Source organism: Zonotrichia leucophrys, chromosome 9 (assembly GCF_028769735.1).
Source record: "Zonotrichia leucophrys gambelii isolate GWCS_2022_RI chromosome 9, RI_Zleu_2.0, whole genome shotgun sequence".
NCBI lineage: Eukaryota > Metazoa > Chordata > Aves > Passeriformes > Passerellidae > Zonotrichia > Zonotrichia leucophrys.
In genome coordinates, this window is record NC_088179.1 from 16,277,051 (window position 1) to 16,303,448 (window position 26,398).

The 26,398-nt window shown below is 50.8% G+C and overlaps 2 protein-coding genes across 6 annotated transcripts in view; one reads left to right on the forward strand and one right to left on the reverse strand.

The window, feature by feature from the left end:
- COPS7B (COP9 signalosome subunit 7B) lies at positions 1-20,643 on the forward strand. Of its 5 annotated transcripts, none has more exons than XM_064720696.1 (8): positions 1-57; positions 951-1,071; positions 4,270-4,445; positions 5,605-5,680; positions 7,215-7,303; positions 7,891-8,093; positions 9,344-9,449; positions 10,731-20,643. In XM_064720696.1, the coding sequence occupies exons 3-8, from the start codon at positions 4,284-4,286 to the stop codon at positions 10,887-10,889; spliced, it is 795 nt and encodes a 264-aa protein (XP_064576766.1). In that variant the 5' UTR covers positions 1-57; positions 951-1,071; positions 4,270-4,283; the 3' UTR covers positions 10,890-20,643. The 5 variants fall into 5 exon arrangements, 2 of the variants coding, with proteins under 2 accessions (XP_064576766.1, XP_064576765.1); XR_010441330.1 differs by lacking the exons at positions 1-57; positions 951-1,071 and adding an exon at positions 2,273-2,371 and having other exon boundaries at positions 10,731-16,437; positions 17,668-20,643; XR_010441333.1 differs by lacking the exons at positions 1-57; positions 951-1,071 and adding an exon at positions 2,273-2,371 and having other exon boundaries at positions 10,731-16,437; positions 19,351-20,643.
- Positions 20,642-26,398, reverse strand: part of NPPC (natriuretic peptide C) — a 14,747-nt gene continuing 8,990 nt past the window's right edge. Inside the window, exons 2-4 of the mRNA XM_064720699.1 lie at positions 24,145-24,359; positions 22,447-22,744; positions 20,642-21,093 (exon numbers count right to left, since the gene is read on the reverse strand). Coding sequence (XP_064576769.1) covers positions 22,460-22,744; positions 24,145-24,237 — 378 coding nt within the window. The 5' untranslated portion in view covers positions 24,238-24,359 and the 3' untranslated portion in view covers positions 20,642-21,093; positions 22,447-22,459. The remainder of the gene's footprint in view (positions 21,094-22,446; positions 22,745-24,144; positions 24,360-26,398) is intronic.

Genomic DNA, 26,398 nt, shown 5'->3' on the forward strand with positions numbered 1-26,398 from the left:
TGAGAAGATGCCTCCAGCCTGCTCTCTGCTCCTGCAGCAGCTGCTCTCAAGGTGCAGGTAAAGGAGTTCCTTTGGTGTTTCTGCAGAGCAGAGTAACTGGGAGATAGTTCAGAGAGCTCCAGCTGGGGCTTCATCCCACCCCACACCTGATGGGAGAGGTTGTACAACTTCACATCTGCAGCCACCCAGACATCACTCCTTGCCTGGCTGAGAGGAGAGTCCAGCAAGCAGCTTAGTCCCTGCATCCTGGGAAATAAAGAGAGTTTGGAAACTTTTCAGTAGGGCCTGGGAGCTCCCCCTCACCCTGCTCTGGAGGTGTGTGCTGGCAGCTGCAGGGCATGGGGATGAATGGATGAAGGGTCATGGAAGCACACACAGGTGAGCAATGAAATATAAGGGAAAATACAAGAAACACAGAAGTGTTTTCACTGTTGGCCCTCTCCTTGGGGAGGTCAGGTGTCCTCAAAGTCTGGGGGTCCAGGACCCCACAGCTTGGGGACATTACTGTGGCAGTGCAGGGAAATAAGGTGAATTATGTGCTGCCTAAAAGGGACCTGGGCTGCAGAATCACAAGGGGAAGAGGTGGGGCGAGTCAAGAGATAATGCCAACATTAAAAGATAAAATGGATTAACATGTCCTGGCACACACAGAGCTGCGTGGGTGGAGCAAGAGGTTGCAATAGCTGTTTAAAAGGGACTGAGACAGCTGGACATCCACATATTTTTCCTCTTAAAAACAAAAATCCATCCCAAAAGCTGAGCTTAGCTGATGCTGTCCTCCAAAGTCCAGGTCAGCCAGGCTGGCTGGCAGCAGTTGGGAGGTATCAGGACAGGGACTCCTGACTGACCTACATGGGGCTAACAGATGATTTTTACCCTCAGGCTCTGGCAAAAGGTTGCAGAATCCATGGAAAATAGCTCACAATCATTTATTTCCATTTCTGTTTCAGCCTGGAATTTGAGCTGCGGTGAGTGTTGGGAAAAAGGAGGCCACGCACTGCTTGTCCAAGGCAACTGTTCCAGCATGTCTGCAGGATGAACCATGGGCCTGGTTAGGATGTGATTAAAGAGGTAATTCTCCCTCCCTGTGCAGATGAGGGCTAAGTGTGGCTTAAGTAAATTACTGGCTGGCTTGTTATAGCCCTGGCTGAGTTCCCTTGTTGTGCAGGGCTTGGTTTTTACATCCAATTTGCTCTGAAGCCCAGAGTGTCACAACAGCATTCCAACACCTGCATCTCTGCCCTTGTCTGACACCCCTTCTCTGCTGGATGATGGGACCCCAGGGACCTGCTGTAGATGGCTCAGAGACACAGGCTAAGCCCCATCAGTTTCCCTAATAGTTTCTGATGTTCATTCCTTGAAAGTTGCCCCCTCCTGACCATGCTGGTCCATGATTTGATGATCTTCAGGGACTTGCTGACTGAAAGCCAGAAGCACTTTGCTCTCAGCTGAAAGATTTTTAACATTTTGTTCACAACATGGCATGGATGAGCCTACAAACCTTGGGGAGGTTAACAATCCCCAATTCCCTTTTGTTTCCACCCTTATTCTGATACCCTTTCACGCATCCTGATTTATGCCCTGGCGAGGATCTTAACCCTTCCAGTTCCCTCCCTGATCCCCCATGTCACAGCCAAATGGTTTATCATTTGGATGGACCATTTTTCTGTGGAGTTCAAAATCAGTTCTATCTTCACTCCATCTCTTGCCATTTCCCATGAGGACTGGCCTGAGAGGCTCAGCTGGTAGAATCATAGAATATCCTGAGTGGGAAGGGACTCACAAGGACCATCGAGCCCAACTCCTGTCCTTGCCCAGGACAGCCCCAGGAATGCAGCGTGTGCCTGAGGGTGCTGTCCAAACAAAGACTCCTTGGGCTCTGCCAGCCTTGGGGCTGTGATCACTTCCCTGGGGAGCAAATCTAATAATGGCTCCACTTCTAATAGCGAAGTGGCCTCACAAAGCAGCTCTTTGCACGGGTTATTTTGGGGTTCAAACCCCTGTGATGCTGCCACAGGACCTCGTGTCCCCTAAAAGAGAGGCAGGAATTTTATTGCTTATGCTGAACAGCTGCTGGGACGCAGCGGAGCAGCTGTTGCAGCATAAGCTCATGAAGTTTGCTCCGTGGCTGCTGGAGCACGGCTGTGTCGGTGCCAGCACCGCCATCCCGGTCCCCATCCCGGTCCCCCGGGGATGCCGGGCCGCGGTCCCCGCTCCTCGCGGCCGCCGGGATGGGCCGGAACGTTCGGCGCGGCCCGCGCGTTCCGGGGGGAAGAAGCCGCGCGCGGACACCGGCGCCGCCATCATGGCGGCTTGAGGCGCGGCGGGTTCGGCGCCGGGAGCGGCGGGACGGGAGGCCGGGAGCGGAGAGGTAATGCCGGGGCTGGGAGAGGCCTCCCGGGAACAGGGGCGGCCGTGGGGGACCCCCGGTAAATTACACCCTGCGGTAGGGCCCGGTGGGGCCCGAGGGCTCTGCCGGGGGTCTGGAGAACGGCAGGGCCGGGAAACCCCCGCCCTCCTGCTGCAGGGTCTGCGGGCCGCTTCCCGCCTTGAAACTCCTTGAGCTGCCTTAGAAAGGCCTGACCGCGAGAGAAGCCCGGCTTGTCCCTCTACTTGGGTTGTTGTAGCCTTTGGACAGGCTACGTTGGAGGGTGTGCTGTATTTCAGTCACTTCTCCCCGGGGTGAATGGGTTGTGGAAGCAGCGAGGTGTTCCCTGTGACACGGGTGTGCACACAGGTTGCAATAGCACCGCAGTTGTTTGAACATTTACTTGGAAAGGGGCAGAGAATTGGCATCTCTTCCCTACTAGGGCATGGATACAGCCAGCCAGTCTTTTGTAACCTCACACACCAGCGTGTGGTTTGATCACCTGTGAGGGAGGACAATAGAACTGTGAAATCTGAATCTCATTCCCAGCCCAGTCAATCCATATTGTCTCGTGAGGAAATGGCCCTCTCTGTGAGCAGAGGGAGCACGCTGATGTGTCAGGCAGGCACACTGACTGTTGTGTAGTGCAGGGGTTTCTGGCAGAGCTGAGGTGCTGTTCAGCCAGGCTGCACGTGTGCTCCTGGTGGAGAGAACCCCAGAGAGACTTCGGGGGCTGAGATATCTCAGTGTGGAGAGTGTTAAAGGCTGCCCTCTAAAGCTCAGACCGTTTGTACCTGCAGGTGTAATAGAACAAAGTGAAGTGTATTTTTAGAAGTTGACTAACACAGGAAGCTGTGGTGCCTTCACAAGCCTTAATTTGGTTAGGCCTGGTGGAACAGCAAAGCCCCCGTGTGACTGTGCTGCCCCCACAAGGGTGGGTGTGGGCCCAGCCCACGTGGGTCACACAGAGCCAGACAGGTTCTCTGGTGTTTGGGTTTCATCACGGTTATGCCCTCTGCTTGATAATTATCCCATAGAAACAGAACACAAAACCTCCCTTATCTGCTCAGTCCTTTGTTTGGTCTCTGAATAACATGCTTGGGAAGTTTTGTCTCGGTTGTTTGTAAACAAACAGCTCATTTTGTGGAACTTGTTCATAAATAGTGGTTTACATTTCAAAAGCAGCATGTTGGTGCTGGGAGACAGCATGCACACCAGAAATGTCAGGCAGCAGCAGAAGACAAAGATTCTCTTTACAGGGACTTAAATAGAGCCTTTGTAGAAAGGGTATTTTTATCACTGAAGCTTCCCAGTTAACCCCAAACACTTGAACTGCACGGTGCAGACAGGGGAGCTGCTTACAGGCCCCTCACAGTTGTTTTTGCCTTTTGGGCTCAGAAAGCAATGGGAATTCTGGAAACACACTGTATCAATAGGCAGAGTCAAGGGAAAAGGTGGATGTGTGGGCATGCAGAGTGCATCAGTCCCTCACAGGGAGTTCTGTTCATTGCTGCTTTGGAGCTGTGTAATGAGGAAGGAGGAAGTCAGTCAAGTGCATCAATAAGCATCTTTACAGTTGGCATTGTTTGGCAGCATCACTAGAAGGAAAAGTCTGAGAACAGCATGAAATCTAAACTCTTGTGTTATAAGAAGGGATCTGCAAGAGCAGATCCTTTTAGGGAACCGCTCAGACAGAAATTTTGCTTAGAAATTGTGGGAGTCATCCTTGCTCCCCAGCTAAATCAGCAGTTGAACCTGCTGGGTTTTTGGCCTGCCCCCTGAATGCTGAAGAAAAGGCTGGCAGCTGAAATGTTGCTGTGCTGAGCACCTCCTGGTCCCCTGGCAGGCAGAGCTCAGCAGAGGAGAAAGGATGTGTTAATATTATGTTCTTTTACTGACAGATTGAAAACCTAGAATGGCAGGAGAACAGAAGCCATCCTGCAATCTTCTAGAGCAGTTCATTTTACTAGCCAAAGGAACAAGTGGCTCAGCTCTGACTGCTCTTATAAATCAAGTGCTGGAAGCTCCTGGGGTTTATGTCTTTGGAGAGCTGTTGGAGTTAACAAATGTGAAAGAGGTAAGAGTTGAGTTTTTATCCTGATTCCCCTTCTGCACTACTGGCATAAGGGATCTCCAGAAGTTTCCACAGGCAGCCTGTGGGTGAAATTTCTGTGCCAGGAGGGCCTGTTGCAACTTACCTGGGTTGAGAGATGTTTTTGAATAAGACAGTGACCTTGCTTTTGCCTGTGTATGTTAGGTGTTAAAGAACACCTATAGAAAGCTTTGCTACCTTAAGGCAATTGCTAGCACAGCAAAAACCTGGCAGCAGCACAGTAGGAGTTTTAAGAAGGCACTTTGGCAGCCAACAAGGGAAAAAATCCCTTTCTACTTCTTTACTGTCCTGGAAAGCAGAACTTCAGTGCTCTCCAAAAGTCTTTGTGAACAGATGTCTAGTGTATCAGGCCTGGGTGGTAACCAAATCCAAACCATTGCAAACCAAGGTGAAAGCAAGTTCCAGAGCTCTTGCTGAGAGTGCTTTGCCAGTCCCTGCCTCTTCCATAATGAAGGAATCTAAGCTGAGTGTCTCTGCAGCTGGAGTAACAGTGCACAGCAAGTTTGGCTTTCCAAACAGGCCCTTCAATATGCACAAAAGCACCTCAATGGTTATTCAGTATCAAATGACAAATGCTGGCTTTTTCCTGGGTTTGTGTGCAGTTAATGGTATTAAAAACCCAATCAATAAAAATCACTGCTTGGTGCTGCTGTTATTCCAGTGAAGTGTTTGCAGGCCAGAGAGGAGCTGTTACCTCCAAATGCACTCCAGTGCAGTGTCCCAGCTTGCTTTGCTTGAAGCTGTGGTGGCTCTGTCCCAGCTTTAACAGGATCCTCCCCAGCCATCACCATCACCTGCTTGCTTATGACCTGGTGAGAGGACTGGCCCTGTAGGTTGTCAGCTGGGTTAAGATTTGCTTTTTTCTTTTCCTCCCAAGGTGCCACACAAAGCATTGACAGTCCAAACTGGAGTTAAGTTCCAGTGCATAGAGTTGGCTGGATCACCTTGACTCTAAAACTCCTGAAATTTGCTGCTCTTGAGGCCTTAGGAAGGAAGGGTCCAGCTTGGGATTATAATTGCTTTTCTGCTTACGTCCTGTGCAGACTTCAGCCATTCTCTGGAGAAGGTGCCTTTCAGGGTTGTGTTGCCCATTTTATGTGATGTTTCTTTTCTCCCCATCCAGCTTGCTGAGGGCTCTAATGCTGCTTATTTCCAGCTGCTGAACCTGTTTGCATACGGAACCTACCGGGACTATGTGGGTAAGAGACTGCTGCCCCTTTGCAGGGGCTGGGACTGGGCTGCCCTTCAGGGTTGGCACAGGCAATTCTTGGCTTCCTTACATGCCTGGTGTAGTGTGGCTGAGTGAAAGCATCCAGGAACAGGAGTTGCTTAGGAAGAGAATTGTCTGTAGGGGGTCTGGGTCATGTGTGCTTTTTGCTTGCTAAAAATGAAAGGAAGGGTTGGAGACTCTGGGGTGCTGCTGCTTTGGATGGGACTGCAGTGCTGGGTTGAATTCATCTGCAGCAGAATTCAGTGATGTTCACAGGCCACTTACCTCTGAAGAGGGAAATTTCAGACATCTCTATGGAAATTTAGATAACACCAGTTATGGAAACTGCAGAAAACTTAGACAAAATTGTTCTGCATTATTTATAAAAACCTATATGGTTTGTGAGATAACCTTTTATTCCGTGACGGCATTGCTGAAACAAAGTGAATAATTTCTTAGCTAGAATACAAGTTGAAATAATGACTTTTATACAGCTTTAGAAAGACTATGTGTGAATCATCTTTGTATCTGTTGAAATGTGCTTTTATCTCTAGTGCTTATGCTTCCATTCTGCTACAATTTAATGCTTCATTTGTGGGTAGCAGCCTCATCCAGACCATTACAGAGTGTGACAAATAATTCTGTCATAGTGCTGTTTCTCAGGGTGGTGGATGAGCTATCTAGTTCCTGTAAGGAGCAGTGGCATCTGTAAGTGCAAGGACTGGAAATTCCAGTGTCTGTGGAGCAACATGAGCCTCATGAATTCTGTGACTGATTAGAGGATGTGCTTGCTGTCCATGCTCTTGTGTCACTGTGTGACAGCACAGTTCATTCTTCCTTTTCTAGTGAAGAAAGAGAAGGGGGGAAAAGCAGTCAAAATGAAGAGCACTGGATGAGGTGGGATGGATGGGAGAGCTTGAGTGGCCCTGAAACACTAATTTCCATTAAAGTAGATGTTTTAAAGAGTTTCTTAGCTTTGGAGGGCTGCCAGTCTCCTTTCTCTTTTTAAATATTCATGAGGCACATGGATATAATACAGTGACAGTGTGGCCATCTAGATTAATGATTTCTGCTCTCTTCCTCAGCTTGGTACTTTGCAGTTTAAATTCTGCAGCTCTTCAGAGAAATAAAACCAGCTGTATTTGCAACCACATCAGCAAAGGGGGAAGATTTTTTTCTGTCAGCTTGTTAATGAAACAAAAATTACTTGGTAAAAGCAAAGCCATTGACCAACTGTTTTGGCAAGGCACCAGTTATGAATTACCTTATAATTCCAGAACTAGAATTACTGAAGAAGCAGATAAGAATGGAATTGCCAAGTTGTTCTTAACTTTTCCCCTTCTCTCCCTGGTTGGGCCAGTTTATCTGCAGCAGCACGTTCTGCTCACCAGCCAGCACCCACATTAGCTGGAGGTGTTCAGTATTTCAGGGTGTAGTGTAGCATAACTAGCCTGGAGTTCTGCAGCCTGGATTATGTAATTTTCAAAGTGAAGTCCTGAATGTTGTCTTTTTGACATTAACAGCAAACAAAGATAACCTGCCTGAATTAACAGTGACTCAGAAAAACAAGCTGAAGCACTTGACGATCGTGAGCCTGGCTTCCCGAATGAAGGTAAAGCGTGTGGGGTTTGACAGCTGTTGTCTCTTGGTTTTGTTTTAGAAAATGGCATCCATTCCAGAGCACTGAAGTTGTATCAGACTGCATGGGTACTCACAAAAAAATCCTGTACTGTGATGGTACATGTAGGGTACAGTGTTCTCTCCTTGTGCATTTGGGATATTAACTTAGTGGACTTCCATGGGTGAAGTGTGGGGATGTCTGAACTGACATGCACATTGGTCAGGAAGGTCTGGGAAACTTTGTATGGCTTTTTTCACTGCTGGAGATGGAGAATCATTCTTTAAAACACTGACTTTTTCTTCTAGAGAAAATTATGCAACACTCTTAATTTCTTCTACAATCCCATTTACCTTTTTTCTTCTAGAATGTGCTATACTATACCAAAGCTTCAGGAATTACCAAAGTTGTGTCAGAATATTTCACAGCCTGGCAAGCATTTGTTCTGCCATGATCAGTCACTGCTGCACCTGTAGGTCAAAGTGTAGGATACAATAAACATTTGAGTCTCAGCCTTTTGAGACTTAGCCATTCATTTTGCTCTAGGACTGTTAACTTACTCTTGATCTTGCTGTTTTTAGTGCATTCCCTATTCTGTGTTGCTGAAGGACCTGGATATGAGGAATCTGAGGGAGCTGGAAGATCTCATTATTGAAGCAGTTTACACAGATATTATCCAGGGGAAATTGGATCAGCGAAACCAGGTGTTAGAGGTGGATTTTTGTATTGGCAGAGACATTCAGAAGAAGGACATCAGTAACATTGTCAAAACACTCCAGGAATGGTGAGGCAGTCTCTCCACCCTCCTTTTTCCTTGTACATAGCTTGTCCTGTTTTCCCCCTCACAGTTTCAAGTGCTGGCTCAATTTCACCATGTTCCATTAATCACGAGTCTTATGCTGTAAGTAGGCACTTGGAGGAGGAGTCTGTTGGGCAAGTTTTCCAAGATCCCATCTGGGATTCAGTTTGTATTACATATCAAGCCAAACTCTACCACACTGTGAGCTTCTGCTCTCACTGTAGCTTTTACATGGCAGAGCCCCAGTGATGAGTCAAGGACTTTGCAGAAGGAGGTGCCAAACTGGACTCATGGTTCTGTGGTGGGAGCTGCAGCACTTAATAATGAGGGCAGAGCTGTTACTTTTCAGCCTTTTTCACTGTTTTGAGAACTGTGTGGGCAAATTCTCAAGAATCACAGCTCTTTGGATGGGATGTTTCTTCAAGTTTGAAGTTTCAGGTGGCTTTGTCTTCTCTTTGCTCCTGCAAATGCAGCCTGTCTGCAGCTGTAGTGGGACTGTGGCATTATCTCTTTGTACCTTTGCCAGGAAGCTGTTTCTCATCTTTGTGTAGGGTTCCCTTCCCACCTAAAGAAATTCCTGCATGGACTGTGGAGCCCATGGCAGGTCCTGAGCTGACTGGGAATTGCTTCCTAGTTGCTATGGTAATGAGTGCATAAAAAGTAATTAAACTGCTGGGCAAATATGCTGTCCTGTGGTGGGGGCAGGTTTTTTGCTTCTCTGCTCCAACTCCCTCAGTCCCATCACGGTGGGAGGGCTCTGACAGCTTCCAGGACCTTGCAGCATTGTTTGGAAGGTAACAGTGAACCCACTGCCAATTCCCTTTTTGTCTTTTCCAGTTCTTGAGTTCCATGCTGAGTGCTCTTGTCATTTGAACACTTAACAGGCAGGAGGATTATATCAATATTACTTTTTTTCTATAATTTAAAATTTTGTGTTTGAATACTGTGTTGCATCCTGTTTAAGCTGTAATTCTCTCTGAAAAGGAAGATGAAAGTGCATTGAACCTGCAGTTACTCTCTGATGGTAAGGGTAACACAGACTCTCTAGAGAGTGCTGAGAAATGCATCGAGTACGCAGCAAAGCTTTTTCTTGCCAGCTTTTTGCAACTCTAAGCAGGAAGTATAAATTTAATAATCTCTTAAACTTTTAGATGAGCGTGACTTTTCAGATTGCCTGATTGAGCTGCTCCAGGGAGAATTTGTAAACACTGTTTGACATCATTTGTGTCTTGCAGGTGTGATGGCTGTGAAGCAGTTCTTTTAGGAATTGAGCAGCAAGTACTTAGAGCCAACCAGTACAAAGAGAACCACCACCGAACTCAGCAGCAGGTAGAAATGGAGGTGGGTACAGAGTCATCTCAGGCCTCTATGCTGTTGGATAAATGTTTGTTTGCTGAAGGAAATAATCTCTATTATAAACACCTGGTTGATGGTCACAGCTCAGAAGAAGGCTGACAATCATGCAAATAAGGCATGGGGTAGAAAGAAAACACATCTGCTTCTGAGTGCTAGTATGGCCACAAACATCAGGCATCCAGCAGGGTGGACCTTTTATTGATAAATTTTTATAAATTTAGGCTAGGTGACTGCACTAATTGTGGTTTCCTGTATTGATTCATTAGGAAAACTATGATTTTACCACAAATCTTTATTGCAACTCTATTCCCTTCGTACAAGGCAGGCAGGGGGTAAAAACCACTTCTCTGTAAAACCTGGAAGTGAAGTTAAAAATCTCCGGAGCCTCAATTGCTCTGGCAGGAGTGCCCACGGCAGCTCCCCTGCGTCGGGCCGGCCCTGCGCGCTCTCGCCGCTAGGTGGCAGCACGAGCCCGCGCTCCGGCCCGGAACCTCGGCCCCGGCCGCTGGGGAGGCGGGGATGGGCTCCCAAGGCGCTGCCTCAGGGGGTATCGTCCCTGCAGGTTTATGTTTGCGTCTGCTTGGAGGCTTTATCCGTATCCATAGCACTTTTGGTTTGCCACGTGCCTGTGGCTTGGAGTTGGCACACCTGACTCCCAAACCTTGGGGGTTTTTTGTAGGTTTGCTCACTGTATTTGTGGTGAGCCCTGCAGAGTTCCAGGGGATCAAGGATGGTGCTTAGTGCTGTATCTCTCCTTTTCAGCCAGAGTAGCAAAAACATTGCTGCCACTTCCCACAAAACCAATTTCTTTTCCTGCTTCTTAGCAAATACCTGTGTCTCAGGTAGTCAGGTAGGCCAAATGGCATTTTTGCTTTTTGAGCTCTGTCCGGAGAGTAAATTTTTCCTTCGTGGTCTCCTTTCCCCTTCCTGCTTCTGGCTGACAGAATGGTAGGGTAGCTCCTTCTCCACCAGGGCAGTAGTAGGTCCCTCCAGCCAGACAGAAGGGTGGTACAATATTGTACCACTGTCTCTTAGGAAAAAGTAATCCCTAGTTATTCCAGACTGGAAATACTATCAGCTCTGTCTGTAAACGAGGATGAAGCGTTACCTTTATTAAACTCAAATGGAGAGCATGTTACTGCTGGGAGAGTCTCTTTTATAATCTCCACTCTTATACTCCAGGGATTTTTCAATATGTTTATGAACAGAGTGTCTGCTGAAGGGGAGGAAGAAGCAGGTGCTGATTCACTGTCTCTTCTTGGCCAGGTCACAAACATAAAGAAAACATTAAAAGCTACAGCCTCGTCGTCGGCACAGGAGATGGAACAGCAGCTGGTAGAGCGAGAGTGCCCTCCACACACAGAACAAAGGCAGCCCACAAAGAAGATGTCCAAAGTCAAAGGGCTGGTCTCCAGCCGTCACTAGAACATGCCATCTAATGTCATTCAGTCAGGAATGACAACAGGAGGAGCAAAAAGGGCCTGCGTCTCCTTTTTCAGTGGGTTCTGGGCCAGTCCCTTCCCAGCTGGCAAGTAAAAGCCCTGTTTGAACAGCTCCCAGTTAGCAGCACCTGGCTAAGTTACACTGTGCAGCTCCTATGAGTTTTCAGGGTGTCCCTGCTCTGGTCCTGGCAAGAGGGACTTTTAAAGAGAGGGACTAACCAAAAGGGGCAGGAAAAAACCAAAATATCTGTGGGCCGTTTTGCTCCCTCCCAGCCAGTTCATTGCTGCTTAACCTTGAGGAAGATGCTCTACTGAATCACATCATGGGAGAGCTTCTCTAGCAAGCATGTGAATCCCATTGAAGTGTGGCTACCAAAGCCAGGCTGGGAGCGAGGAAGCCATCAGCACAGATCTTTTCATTCCCAAAGGGAGCACAGGAAGGTTTCTAGGCCAGGAACTGCTTTACATGGAAGCCTTCAGCCTTTCCACTACCCCTGTCTATTTTAAACTGGGGTGAAATTCACACTACCTCGCTCTGTGAAGATGAGTTCCAGTGCTGGGCTGTTTACTTAACTGTCTGTTTACTGCCCTTACTAAGCCCTTTAATCTCTCACAGATGTAAAGCACTGTTCTGCATCTCTGAGGCATCAGTACAATAAGGAGGAAGCAGGCTGCTCTTTCACACAGACCTTGCAGGTGGTTAGGGGCATGCTAGAAACTATTCCTCCTGAATGTGATGTGACCTCCCAGAGCTGCTTGTGAGTTGTTTCCCCCATTGATACCTTCAAAGGGTAATGCATTCTCTCTTCCTTGGATGCTGGCAGTGGGAGAGGAGCCTGTTTGGCATGGAGGCAGGCTGGTGGCCCAGGACCCACTGGCAGGGGTCGCAGCAGCATCCCCTTGCTGAAGCAATGGACTTGATGAGTCTTTCTGAATTTTGAACACTTTCAGGTTGTATTTTCCTCCTTTTTTTTGTTTTTTGTTTTGTACATTGTTGTGATTCTAAAGCATTTCAGCCTTTGTTTTGTGGGGGTTTTTTTTATTTGTTACAAACTAACTTCAGGTGATTTGCACCTAGTTTGGCACGGTGTGGGTTTTTTTTTTAAGGGGAAAGCATTGGAACAGCAATTCATAAAAAAGTACATTTTAGAAAAAAATTAAAAATGGTGATTTAATGTCAGAGTCTGGAGTCTTGACTTGGAGGCTGTTTTAGGCTTGTTGTCCGATGGCACTTGTTCACTTGAGCATATTTGATTCTTGGTATATGTTGACTGAAGTCTGACTGATCTCTCTGATGCATCTGGGAGACAGGAAAGCCTCTTCACGTGTTGTCAGTCGTTCATCTTTGTCCAGATTTGTGCAGAAGGATGTGTGGCAAAGCTGGTAGCTGAGCCCCGTGTCCTGAGCCTAAACAGCTTTGATGCCTGGTTGTGGAAGGTTCAGAGTTGTGCTCTTAGGCCAGTCAGTTCCTTCCTTTGCATCTAGCAGAGTGCTGCTTTGTAGTTTGGCTCCTGCATTTCACTTCTGTAAAGAGAAGCTCTTTTCCTGGGCAGGCAGGGGAGCTGTTTAAGCAGAGGAGTGTGACAATGCTCCAGTCCTGCAGCCAGCTGTCACCTGCATTTGCTCGTGCAATGCACGTGCCTTCCTCTTACTGCTACCAGGACTCTTTGCCATCTGTGTGTTTGCAGTCCTCAGTCACAGGACTTGCTCACTTGTGAAAGTAAATCCTTCTCCTTTTCTTCTCCTGCAGTGCAGGCACACCAGCTTTCACCTTTGGAGAGGAAGATCAAAATAGTCTCCCTCCAGCTTCCTCTGAGTCAAATCCCAAACACTTCTGATTCTGGTCAGGCTTCTGATTCTTTACCAGCTCTCTCTCCCCCTAGAAATGCAACAAGGATGTTAAGTGGATAAGCCCAGAGCACAAAGCCTTCACCAGTAGCTCAATGGAACTGTTTCCCAAGTAGTGGCAGGATTAGCTCCTGTTCCAGCTTCTCACAGTGTTCAGCTGACAGCTTCTTGGGAGGTGCAGGTGGACCTTGTGTTCCCAAGTCTGTGATGGAGATGGACTGTGTCTGTTTCTAGCCTGCTGTGTGGACAGCTGCAATGTGCTGGTCATCCATTTCCTCACTGGATTTGACTAGTGAGGCTCTATGGTCCTCTTTCCATTTTTAATATCAGTCCTGCAAAGTGGCAGGAGGAATACAAATGCCTTTGGGAATCAATTTACCTCCTCATCAAGCCACAGTCTGCTGGGGAGGTAGATGTGAGTTTGGTGCCCTTGGTGTTTATTCCCTGCCAGTTTCAGGAGTCACATTAGTTTACTGAAGCTTCTTTTGTGGTTGGAAGTTTTTGAGTTTGTTCTTGTGTTTTTGCTGTTCTCAAAGCCTGGCTGGGGGTGAGGATCTTATTTATGCTTTGGTTCACATTGCCTTTGATCAGCAAAGCAGCAAGAGAGGAAATAGCACTTTGAATAAAGAGCTGTCCCATGTCTGATGGTGACAGAGGACAGGGAAGGGACTGGTGTGTTGGAGGGGATGGAGCTGTTTGCATGCTTGGCTTTCCTGGTGTGCCAGCAAAGGGCTTGGTGCTGCAAAAGGAGGGGGATGTCTGCAATGAGCCCAGGCTGAGATGAGTCATTAACAAATGACATGCACAGAGTACCTGGGGGAGGCAAACAGCTCTGCAGCAGCTGGTTAATGAATCTGGCTTGAAGGAAAGAGTTAGAAGCTATTCCAGAAATGAAGCAGAAGGCAGGGTAGTTAACAGGCAAGGATGCAGGAGGTGCTGTGCTCTTTGAGAACAACAACAGACAAAGACTCTGTTGAGTCCTGTTGTCTACAGGAAAGGCAGCAACTCGGAGCAGAGTTGTGTGAATTAGGGGCTGAATTGTGGGGAGTGCCCAGGGAGCTGAACTGCTATGGGGACAAAAGGGAGGGGGAAGCAGAGGCAGATTTGATACAAACTCCCATGGATTGCCTGTGCCTGCTGGAGGCAGCCAACACAGCTTGTATGAGCACTGCTGGAGCTGCTCCCTGGTGCAGGGCGAGCATCCTGCCCTGCTTTGCTTTATGGCAGCAATGGGATGCTCCAGCTGCAGAGATTGCACCAGGACAGACTTTGAGCTATTGAACTTCTGTTTGCCTTTTCCACCCAGAGGGAAAGAAAGTGGATGGAAACTGCCTTCCCTCTGCTCTTCGGGGCTTTATTGTCTAGCTTTGTGCTCTGCAGCTCCACTTGTACTAGTGCTTGTTTAATATGGAATTGAGCAGTGAGCTGGAAAATGGAAGAGAGGATCTCAGCTGATTGCAGTGCTGGTAGGCTGCCCTGGCCCTAAAGCTGTGCCTCATGCTAACAAATGGCCCTGGCACTCCTGCCGAGACTCGCTTGATACCAGCTAACATCAGACAGTTCTGGAACACAATAAAGCAGTGCTGATGTCAGTCTCTAAAAGGAGAAAAAAAAAAAAGTTTTGGATTAAAATCTCTTCTTCTTTTACTTCCCTCCTCACCTTCTTAGCTAAGTTGAATGCTAACTTACTCTTGTGTTGAGAGCAGGAGGGAAAATCAGTGATGCTGACAGACCCTTCTGTCTTCAGATTTGAGACCTGATCTGCAATCAATCTTGTGCAGCCCTAAGAAATCTTATGGATGCTTGTGGAGCTGCTCTCAGGCTTGCAGGTCTCTCTCCATGGATCATGTAAAGGAGGAGGACCTGCAGAGCTGCTCTCCAGAGGGAAACTTTTTGGCAGAAAGTGAAGCTTTTGTTCCTTACAGAAGACAGTGGTCAAAAGAAGTGGCAATTTTCCCACCAGTCCTGCAAAGTGAATTTTGCTGAACATCTTTCAGTTCCTGAAAGAATGTAAAAGGATGCAGACCCCAGAGGGTGTTTTTGGTTTTAGTGTTCTTATCCTATGAGGGCAAAATGCGTTGGTCCCTGTGTGCCAAGCAGAATTGTGCTTACTCACTGCAGGGAAAACAGAAGAAAGAGTGCCCTTTTCTCTGATAGCTGTATTAGAACTGAAATTGCATGGGCAAACCAGACTTTTCCTAAACTTTCAGTTCTGTACAGGGTTATATGAGTTCAGCTAAGCTAGGAACCACACAAAGCCCACCCCTGCCCAGTAAAGCAGCCCAAACTTGTGCATTCATGGGGCTGTTGGTGCTGGGGATTCCTATTTTTGGTCTGAGCCTGTTGCAAACTGCAATGCAGAAAAACAAATTTGCTCTTTATTATTCTAAATAATGGGGAAATTAAGAGCCTGCCCAACAAACACAATAGACTCAAATAGCCCTATCTCAGGCACCTGGTCACAAAGTTTCCTGTTGTTTTTTTTCCACCCCACTAAGTCTTCTATAACACCTGACCTAATGCAAGGGACCCAAAACCTGACTCTGCATAGCATATTTTTGTGTAATCTGAAAGACAGTAACCCAGGGGCATCAAGAAAGGTAAATTAAAGTTTAGAGAGATCTCAGTTCCTACTTGTAACCTCAAGCTTGTATTCTTGGTATGGAATTTTAGCCTGACAGTGTGATTGAATTTCTTGGCAGAGTTTTTAGGAATATGTCATTGTTTCATTCTGCTCCATGATGAAGGTCCGTGACTCTCAGGGACTGTTGACATTTTGCTGATAGTTCCTCAAGTTTGGCCCTCCCTCAGAGCTCCCAGAGGTAAGTGACTGTAAAGAGAGTGTGTGTTTACCCCCCAGGCTGATAAACCTCTCAGCATCCCCAGGGTGCTGCTCCCCTCTCCAGTGGGTCAGCCAGGCAAAGGAATGGGCAGAGCAGCACTTTGCTCCCTGGCAGTGAGTGCAGTGTGCACATCTCATGGCATGCCCCACTGCCTGAGTGTGGTAGCTGTGACCACAGTTTTTTCTTGTTGATAAGAAGAGATGTCCCTGCTCTAGTGAATGTGCATACATACACACTGGAAATTCCAGGCAATAATGGGATGCCATAAGGTCATTTAACAATCCTGAAATACGTATTTCCCCACAAAGCACAAAATAATTTGTGTCAGTAGTCGTTGCTTGCTCTAATTCTAGTAGAAGATGCACACACTTCCACATCTCCAGATCTCCAAAGAGCCTTTAGGATCTGTATCATTAGGGTGTTTTTGAAATGCCCTGGTCACACATGAAAGCTCTGTGTTTCCGGAAGAGCTGATTGTGGTGGGTAAGCAGAGCCTTGCTCCATCAGGGATCAGCCTCTATGTGATATTTGGAGCTTGTCTGACCATAGGCTGTATTTTCATGGGTATGAGGTTTGGAAGTAGTGTTCTTTTGCCCTTCAGATTCTTCCCAGAGATGCTGTTTGTCTCACCAGCCCTCATGTTTCACTCAGTGTCTCATGATTAGCACAGTCCTAAGGCTGCTCTGTGCTGATGCAGTCAGTAACATCTTGGTGTTTCATTGTCACCTTCACAGCTGTTAGAGAGCACCAGTTCCTTCAGGATCACCTGCCAGCTGTGGTGCTGTACCTTTTACATCACGACTCTGAGATGACACCTCTCCTTGCTGGCAGACAGGCCAGGTGGGTAGGCATTGCTCCTCAGAGCTGTTCTGCATCTCAGGAGGCACAGGCTGTAGCCTGGTTTAGCACAAAGGAAATCAAGGACAAGGACAGTGTTGTAAATAAGGGGCAAAGCACAGAACTGTGTCCTCTTCCTGCTGCAGCTGCAGAGAGCAACCTTGGGCAGATCAGTTCCTCTGCAGCTGCATTTCCCAGGACAGCCTTGCTCCTTCCTGCTGACTGTGACAGGGTTTTGGTCTCCTGGCTGGGCAGAGGTTGGTTGCTGATGGAGTTGAAAAAGATGAGTGTGTTCAGTAGGGGGGAGATCTTAACACCTTTTAAGCTTTTCCAGGAGTCATCTTCCTTTCAAGTAGCATACCTTTCTTTTCCCCTGATGCAGATAAGGTGGTCCATTGTGGGACTCTCAGCCTGGAGTATTATGGGTAATGTACCAGGTTAATTATGGAGGGGGCAGGAAAAATAGCCTGTGCAGTTTTCAACAATATCAAAGGGATGCCACCTAATGATTTTCCTATTAGCTCTTTTCCCATCCTGCCAGAGTCGCAGCAGAAGTGTCATTTACAAAGGCAGTTTGCAACTCATTACCCTGGATTTTCACTGTAGTTCTGCTCCAGAGAGCGTGGGCTTTTGCTGTGTGCCCCAACCTAATGAATTGCCTGATTCAGTTAGTGCTGCCATCCCTCCTGACAAGGTTAGTTGCTGACTGACAGGAAGGGGCCTGGATCCAATTCCCTTCTTGTTTTTAACTCACGCTTGTGTCAGGTGCAGGCTCCCTCTGGAAGTCACCCTGTGATCCCTTCCCTTTTGTTTTTCTACATTCTGAGGGAAGCAGCCCATGCTTGGAGAAGTCCTGGAGCAAGTGGCAGGGGCATGTTTGTTGCTGCCCCTGGCAGTCCCTGCTCCATGCCTCAAGTCCCTTTCCAGATGGAAAATTCCTTTGCTCTCCTGCTCTGGGACTCTGGGCTTCTCTTTTTCTTCATTGCTTTGGGATTTGCTGTCACCAGAGCTGGGCTTTGTAGCCCTTCAGCAATAAGTACCTGGGAAGAATTGCATGAATGGTACCAGGGAAAAACGTGGAATATGGGCTGGGGGAACAGAACGGGTTTCCCAGACATGAGAAGGCAACAGTGTCCCTGTTGTGAGTGCTCCAAGGTCTGCTCCAGCCTGTTTGGGCTTTGCCAGGCACTTGTACTGCAGCACTGGAGAAAGCTCTTTTTCCTTTTCCACTAGAGAGCTGGTGTGCCCTTTCAGGCTGGGGGCTGATGGCTCAACTCCTGCTAGGAATTGCTCCTGGAGAGGAGAAATCAAGGCTGTTCCTACATCACGTCACGAGTGTTCCCATTTGGAAGCTGAATTGGCTACTGCTCATCCAGCTGGTGGTGCAGGAAATGTGTAGATCCCATGAGTGCTAATTTGACCTGAGTATGGACAGGAGACCCTGGAACTCCTTGTCCCCTCACTTGCAGGAGTGTGCACACACCTCTGCTAAAGGCCATTCTCTGAGACTGTGGTTGAGATATCAGATGCCATCTCCTGAGGCTGCACCTTGCATCCAGAACAGCTGTTGATCACTTATGCTGTCTGGGCTGGGGTGTAGCAGGGAAATTTTCCAGGGCTGGCCATGGATCCTTTCATGGGATGTGAGGATCTGACCTATCTGGCCATCAGGGGAGGCAGTGATGTGAGATGAATTTGTTTTTGCTGCACACGATGCCTCCTTGCCTCTTAATTACATTCCTGTGGCCCCTTTTTCTTGCTGTCCTTGTTTTCTACTGAGCCCCTGTCAGGGAGACCCAGTTGTGGCCGTTTTGGGTGATTGCTGTGTTCTAATGAGCCACTTCTGATTCCCATTCTTGCTTGTCCAGTGAAGCAGGAAAGTGCTCATCAGTGCTCTGAGAACTGACCTCTGCTGGCAGTGCCACTCTGCCTGTCAGACCCACTGGTCTGGCTGTGCCACAGAGGGGCTGAGCTTGGGTGGATCTGAGCTTTCCCAAGTTTTGCTGCCTTCTCTCTTGCACATCATCACCACACATGGGCACATATTCCTGTCCTGCTGGTGGGAATCCACATCCTAAGGGACAGGTGGCTCTCTGGTCAAACTAGAGGCAGGAAAGTGAGGAAACAAGCTGTTATCCTCTCCCTCTGCACCAGGAGCTCTAGCTCTGATTGCTTTTCTCTGCCAAGATAATGGCCTTTTGCTATACAGCTTTGCCCTTTTCCTTGGGCTTGCTTTTTCCCAGGAAGCCCAGTGGATGGAACGGACCCATGCTGTGGGCTGTGCTTTTATTCTGGGACAATGGTGCCGAGGAGAAACAGGAATCCAGACTGTACATGACCCCAGGCTGTGATCTTCAATCTCCCAACCTTATCTCAGGTTCTGTCTCACTTATGTGGTAAAATTGTGTGGATTAAATTCCAGAGGCTGAGTCTCTGCTGCTGTGTTGAGGACAACCCCTCTGTCACTAGGCAGGTGGTTTTATTTCAGCTCTGGCTTGCAGCAACAAGCCAAAACTGGAAGGGGAATTGTCCCCACCTTGGTCCCAGCCTGTCACTCTGTCATGGTCACTATTCTGGCTTCATGCTCAAGGACCAGGACCCTGAACAGCACCTGCAGCACCACCTTCTTACACCTCTGTTCAGACCTGGCTGTGCAAGGTCCGCACAGTAAGCGATTCCTTGTTGTCCTTTAGCTTTCCTGAGTGACTGTGGTCAGTCCCCTCTATTGGGCATCTCTTTAGGAGCTCCTAATACAGCCCCTCCTTCCCTCTACAGATGTGTGGAGCTGGAAGGATGCCCCTTCACAGGTGTATTTGCCTTACACAGCCCTGGCAGTGGGTTGCCATTCCCTATGGGAGTTGCCATTTTCCCATCTTGCCTCCCTCCCTGCCAGGGTGTTGATTTTGTTCCCCATAGGCAACATCTTTGTGGTCCATCAGCTGCTGCTCCCTGTCCAGCAGGATCCTGTGGGCACTGCGAGGTGGGTTCCTGGCTCTGATGGAGGCCGTGCTCATGCAAGGTCAGAAATGTCCCCTATGCACTCCCAACCTGATGATTGAGCTGTGGGTGTCTGGATGAATCCTCTTGTTCTGTTCACCCAGTGTTCTGTCAGAGCTGGGGTGAGTCTGGCTGGAGGTTTCTATGGTTTCTTGCTGGTTGCTAAGGAAAAGGATCGCTCTGCCTCTGGGTCTTGGTGACTTTCTCTTTGCCCTGTCCTAGGCACCGGAGCCCAGCAGAACATAATGCTCGTTGTTTCCCAGCCCACTACAATGGCCAGGGCATAATTTGTGACTCCTGTCACGGCTGGGCTGGGCGCCTGCCACTCTCTTTTTTTCTAAGGCCTCTTTGAAGAATGAGACCAAAGAGCCTTCAAGCAGGAGTTTGTGTGTTTACTGCACTCCCCGCCCCCTCACTTGCTGTTTCCTTTAGAGCTCCAAGTCATTTTAACGATTTATTTCATGCACTTTACGTAGCAAGAAGCTGTAGCAACAGCTGTGTCCATGAATCCTTACCAGGCAGCCCTCAGTATATTTTGGTCTGTCTGTGTATTGTCCCTGGCTCAGTTAAATAAATCTCTGCTGGAGGAAGGGACTTTACAGCTTAGTGGCAAAGGGCTGGCGCATGGGAATATCAACAAGACACTTAGTGGGCCACTGGATCCTGGAATAGCAGTGCCTCTGGCACAAAGCTGCTCCCAGCAGCACAGCCGGGGGCAGATCCAGCGCGGGCTCTTTGTTGCTGTCAGCAGGGACGGCGTCTCCATCCAGCAGCAGTGACAGAGCTGCAGCTATGGGCTGGAGCTTGGGCTGGGAGCAGTTAAAGCACGTCTGGGACAGATGCTGCCCTTGTCACGCTGCTGTGGATCCAGGGCTCGGCTGTGAACCGTGCTGGGCTCATTTCCACGGGTGCCATTTGGGATCTGGGCATGGAGGTGCTGCCCACGGCTGTGTGCTCTCGCAGGGAGCTCAGCTGGGGTCTGCAGAGTCCTGCAGCACCAGGCAGGATTCAGTCCATCACAGCATCACAGGATTGGGCACAAGTTTACTTTTGCATATGGGATCAAAGCTTAAAATATCAGCTGGCCTTTCTCTCACTCCTGACTTTTCTAAAACATCTGAACAATTTCTTCTTTAGCTCTGTTAAAATCAATCAATCTGACATTTAAATTGTATGTGAATTTGATAAATAAAGACAGGTTACAAAATGCCACACGGAATGATTTTTTTTTTAAAGTTTTTCAACTACTTAGGACAAAAAAATGTTACAATGCTTGACTTTTCATTTAGTTACATAAATAATTTTTTTATAAATATCTCTTTATAAACAATATATAAATAGCTTTACAACATAAATACATTTATGCATGACATGAATTTACAAACAGCAATGTTATACAGCTGGCTTCATCAGTCTCTTGGAAAAGCACTGTCCCTTGTCTCGGTGAGTGTTTGTATATATAATATATATAATATAGAGAGCACTTGTTAAAAAAATAACAAAACCAAAACAGTTGGTGCCATGACTCCTCGTACCAAAAAGAAAAACACAACCACATCTTTTGTCCATTCCAAGGGGGTCTCTGCTTCTCTAGGTGTTGCCTGGGGGATGGCCGTGCCTGGCCGTGCGTGGTAGGAAAAAGTGGACTACGGATTCAAAGCCCTGCAAGGAACAAGAACAAAGTGCCCATTAGTACTTGCCATGCAGCACCCCTTACCCATCCCCAGCCAAAACCCCTGCCAAAGTATCTGTGGCCTGGGGCTGGGGGATGCTGGACTCAGCAGAAGCCATCCCTGAGCTTTTTGCTTGTGCTAAATCAAGGAAGGAAATGCACCCTTTGCTTTTTGGCTGGTGTTCAGGGGAGAGGCTGAGGGAAGCTGCTGTTCCTCCTGGCCTTGTGTCTATTGGAGTTTTTTTCCTTTATGATTGGTTTAATGAGAGGGAAGGGATGTGACCTGCCTACCTGGGGTATGTGTGTTCCTCTTGGAGCCCTGAGCTAGCAATACTTGGCAAAATGAGGGAGCAGAGAAACAGCACCCATCCCTCCAGGACAGGTCATAGACCAGCACTGCCATCCTGTAGGCACCTTTGGGTTGTGCTGTTCCCATTGCCCTGCAGAGCAGCAGGATGCTGGATCCAGTCCCCTCTGTGCCCAGTTAAGTTACTGTAGTGCTGTGCCATGGGAAGAAGAAGAAGTGGCCTGGGATGCAGTAGTAAGTGCTTCCCGAAATGTGAGTTCATCCCTGTGTGTCCTGCTGGCAGGGCCAGGCCAGAACCGTGCCTCACTGTCCCCAGTACCCACAGGGAGACCTGGCAGGGGAGGCACTGCCATGTTTTTCCCAAACCCATCACTTTAGGGAAGCGACACTCCTTCACCCATTGGTTGCTGCACAGTGGCTGTGAAGCACCGTGGGAGGAATTCCTCCCAGCTTCCCATAACTTGCTCAGATATAAAGCTGCAGTTAGGAAAGTGCTACTCGTGGCTGTCACCACACCTAGAAGACACCTGGGGAACTTATGTGTTGTTTTTCCTTAAATTAAAAGCACTGGAGCATGGCTGGGACAGGAGTGTCCCTAACTCTCCAACTCCAGGCACACAGGGGGTACCCTGCCCTCCCAACACCTATCTGTCGGTCAGCTAAGTGTATCAAGCAGAGGGGGAAACTAGGAATACGTGGCTGCACAGGGGCTCCTCCTGCATCGTGCCCGGGTCTAGCTCAAATTAGGGGGAATCCAGTTTGAGCTGCTGCAGGAGCAGCTGAGGTCTCTGACCCTTCTGCAGGGCAAGGCAGCGGGAGGGCCGGTGGATTCCGGAAGGGAATAGAATAAGGCCACCTTTGGCGCCCTCCCCTTTGCCCTCCAGCAAAGCCGGAGGCTCAGCGGGGTGACCACCTCCAGTCCCGCCCGCTGGCATCCCGCGTTCGCAGGGCAGCGCATCTTGCGCATCCCCCACGGTACCGGAGCGCAGCCCCCCGGCCCCATCCCGGCCCCGGCCCGGCCCGGCCGCGCACTCACCGCCAGGGGTCCCTCAGCATCCGAGGCCGCTCATGGCGCCGATGCGATCCAGCTTGAGCCCGAAGCAGCCCTTGCCCAGGCCCTTCTTGTGGAGGCCCTTGTGGCGGCGGCCCGGCGGGTCCTGCAGCAGCCGCGCCCAGCCCGCCCGCGGCCGCGCCTCGGCCCGCGCCTCCCGCGCCTCCCGCGGGCCCGAGCCGCCGCCGCTCCGCTCCTTCTCCCGCTCCTTCTCCCGCTCCGCCGCCTCGGGCGGACCCGCCGCCGCTGCCGCCGCTGCCGCCGCCGCCGACCCGCGGGAGGCCTGTGGGGAGGAGAGGGTCAGAGCGCCGCCGTCCCCAGCGATCCCCATCAGTGTTGGGGACACCCCGTAAGGGACGCGCAGAGGGGTCGGTGTAGCCCCCCTGCGATGCAAACTCGTGACTGGGTCTGTGCCCGGCAGTGCAGTCCATCACCCCGCGGCTGTGCCCAGGGCATCTTCTCCCCTCCCGAAATCTGTGCTCCCTTCCCTGGGGTCAGAGCATCCCCCCGACCCACACCATAGCGGTGTCTTCTTGTCCCGGTCACTGCACCAAAGGGCTGGTGGTGCTGCACACCTCAGCTGTGCTGCTGTCACTAACCGGTCATCCCCTTCCATCCCGTCCTCCCCCCAGCCATAATCTGAAGGGGTCTGAAAGCTGGCAGGTCCTTTCATTTCAGATCCCTTCGGTCACTGCATCCCTCACCGGTTTACAGACCTCTTCAGATTATGGGCAGGGGTCCTACCCCACAGCTCCCCGTGCACCACTGCCTTGCAAATTGTTCCCAGCAATGGTGGGGAGGTCAGGGATCCTCCTCCCTGCTGCTCCCTCCCCCAGTTAATGCTCTCTGTGTCCTCCCAATCCTCGAATTCTGACCCACAATTAGAGGGACACACCTCCTTCCTTACTGTTCCCCCATCTCCCAGGCCTTCCATCTCTCTCCCTGCTCAGAGCTGCTGCCCACCAAGCCCTGGAAATGTTCATCCTCATTCATTTTCCCAAAATCCCCCTGTATCAACACTTTCTTCAGCCTGCACCCCAGTGCCTTACAGGGACACCGCCACTCCCATCCCACGGCTGCCCTGGGGCACTCGTCAGACCGGGTCCCCATCTCTGTGCCCAGACCTCAGGGCAGCACCACCCAGTGTCGGTGGCCTCGGGCACATCCCTCGTCCTCAGCATCTCGGGACAACCAGGTCCTTGGGACACTCTCATTTGGGGCGCCCCTTCCCCATGGGACACGCGGGGACGGGACAGCCACCTGTGTGTCCCTGCCCGGCCTGTTTGGCCCGGACTGCCCGGAGGGCTCTGCTCCCGCACCCTGTCCCCCCGTGCACCTGCTGCTGCCCCGCTCCGGCTCCGCTCCCCTCCCAGTGCCCGGCACGGAGGGGTCCCAGGGTGACTGCGGGGAGCGCACTGCCGCCTCCCCTGCCCCGATCCCGCGGGCTGCACCGCGTCCCACTCCAGCCTCTGGTTCGGGGCGGATGTCCCCGGACGTTCGGGACAGCCTGGAGAAGCGGGGAGTCCCCCTTGCAGACAAACAGCCCATGCGGAGAGAAAAACCCCTCTTTGCGCTGACTCTGGCACCCCACAGGCACCCCACATTCCCCCTGTGCCGTTAGAGCTCTGAGCGGGACCGGGAGAGGAGGAAGAGCCGGAGAAAAGGAGAAAGCTCCAGCCGTACCTTCTGTGGGAGCTGAGACGCCGGCTTCGCCTCCAGCCTGACGGAGAGCAGCGCGAGTAAAAGTCCACCAGCCAGCAAGGGTGAGATCTGCATCCTGCGGGGCCGAGCGGCAGGGGGGCCGGGGGGGCAGCGGGGAGCCGAGGGCAGCCCCGGGGAGAGGACGGGACCGGCGGCAGGCAAAGTTCAGAGCGGAGCCCCGAGGTCCCTCCTGCCGCCTGCGAAGTGCCGAGCTAGTGAACTTGGGCTGCTTTCTGCTTCATTCATTTTATAACCCAACCTGCTCGGTGATGTCATCTAAATACCCAGGTCCAACCCGGCCTGCACTCCACAATAGCAGGAATTTAAAGGGGGGGGTGGTGGTATCCCCTCTCCCCTGGCAGTAACAAATGACACCAGACAAGCAGCTCGGGGAGCCGGAGACCCGAAAGGGAAAGCGGGGGGCATTTGGCTTGATGCCCCCGCTCCCCCCAAACGCCCCTGGCCCCCCTGGAGCTGCGTGCCCTCCCTGGCCGGCTGCCCCGCGGCCCCTCGGCTCCCGCACTGCCCCGCTCACCTCCCGCGGAAGGACACGGGCCAGGCGGGGGTGGTCCCGGTGCGGGATTCATCCCAAAAGACAGCAATAAGCGCAAAAAGCACCTTTTTTTTTTTTTTTTCTCCTTTTTTTCCCACATCCAGGATTAAATCAGAAATTGTGCCTCCCAGATCCATGCTTGGCAGGAGCAGGGCCATTGCCCTCCGTGACAGGGACATGGGGGACACAAAGGGATGGAGGGGGCAGCGGTGCTTCCTGAGGGCACCTGAGTGGATCTCTCGGATCGGGGCACTGACCTGCTCCCTCTGCTTCTGGGAGGATCTCGAGGGTGTTCCTGGCCCTGGAGATGGGGCTTTTCCAGCACCCTGGGGATGTCCTCTGCAGGGCACAGTCAGTGTCACAGGGTCCCTTATGGGGACAGGACCTCACTGGCTGACCCATGCGCAGCCTGGCCTCCCTCTGACCTTCTCCTGGAGCCAGAGGGTACAGGAGAAAGGTGTGATCCTGGGATTGACCCCAGTGGATCCCAGGGCTTCTGAGGAGGCCCCTTGCTCTCAGCTTTCCCCTTCCCTGGCTGGCAGAGCAGGATTTGTGCCTCTGCTGCTGCTGGGGCTGGCGATGGGCGGCTCTGGAGCCCTGCTGGAGATGGAGCTGAGCATTGTCCCTGGCCCTCTGAACAGGGGGAATGCTCTTATTGGCATGAGGAAAGACACCCCTTCCTTTGCAGGTGCATCCAGGGCTGAACTGCATTAAGCTGGATTTGCACCCCAAATTCCTTCCCTGACACCAGGGAAACATTCTCTGCTCATCCCCCTGTCCCTGGAGTCTGTTTCAGTCTGGTCCTTTCCTCCTGCTCTGTATCCTGGTCTTTCTGGGCTCTGCTGCTCCACAAATCTCTGGGAAGCTGCCCCTGCTGGGGGACCATGGCTCTTTGGGGGTCTGTAGGATCCCTGATCAGGAGCAGGGAGATGTTTCCTCCTCCACAGCCCGGGCTACTGGGCACGGGACACTTCAAACGAGATCAGCTTTTCAGCTCCATGTGAACGGGAGCTGGAAGGAGAAGGTCTCGGTGTTTTTTCCATTGTGCCTGCCAGGTGGAGACAACTTGGACTTTCTGAGTGTGAAGCTGTGCTTGGGCATTTGTCTGCGTGCAGGCAGAGCGAAGTGATGGAGCCGGGATTAGAGCCGACCCCGGGTGCCAGAGAGCCGTGGGTGCAGGCAAGGAGCAGAGAGAGGCCCCTTCTCTCGGGGCTCGGTCCTTGTCCCACACAAATTGTGGCTGGAATGCTGCAGCCAGCCTCACCAGGGTGCAACGAATGGGGGCTCTGCACCACCACCCCCATCTGCAAGGGGAAAGGGGAGCAGCAGCTGAGCCTGGGTCTCCACAGGAGGAGAGAGGACATCTCTCCAGGGATGTCGGGGTGCCCGAGGCCACCAGCAGCTCAGCAACCCCCACAGAACCCTGCCATCAGCGTTCTGGCTGCGCTGGCTCCTGCCCTGCTGCTGTGGGCAGCCTGTCCCCTGGCTTCCCCCGGTGGAGCCGAGGTGGGGAAGGAGACGGGCAGAGGCTGCAGGGAAATGTCACAGTGTGGGCAGGAAGGGCCACCTCGCTTACCACCAGCCCCCCTCGCACGCTGCCGGTCGGGGTCGGTCCCGGAGCTGCTCCAGCTGCCCTCGGCCGCGGGATCAGAGCATCCCACAAACGCCACAGGGCGGTCAGCT

Bases quoted from the DNA above. Each gene is read 5' to 3' on its own strand.
- COPS7B (XM_064720696.1), top strand. From the start codon at position 4,284: ATGGCAGGAGAACAGAAGCCATCCTGCAATCTTCTAGAGCAGTTCATT. The intron at 5,681-7,214 runs GTAAGAGACTGC...TGACATTAACAG, and splicing joins AACCTACCGGGACTATGTGG to CAAACAAAGATAACCTGCCT. The intron at 9,450-10,730 runs GTGGGTACAGAG...CTTCTTGGCCAG, and splicing joins AGCAGCAGGTAGAAATGGAG to GTCACAAACATAAAGAAAAC.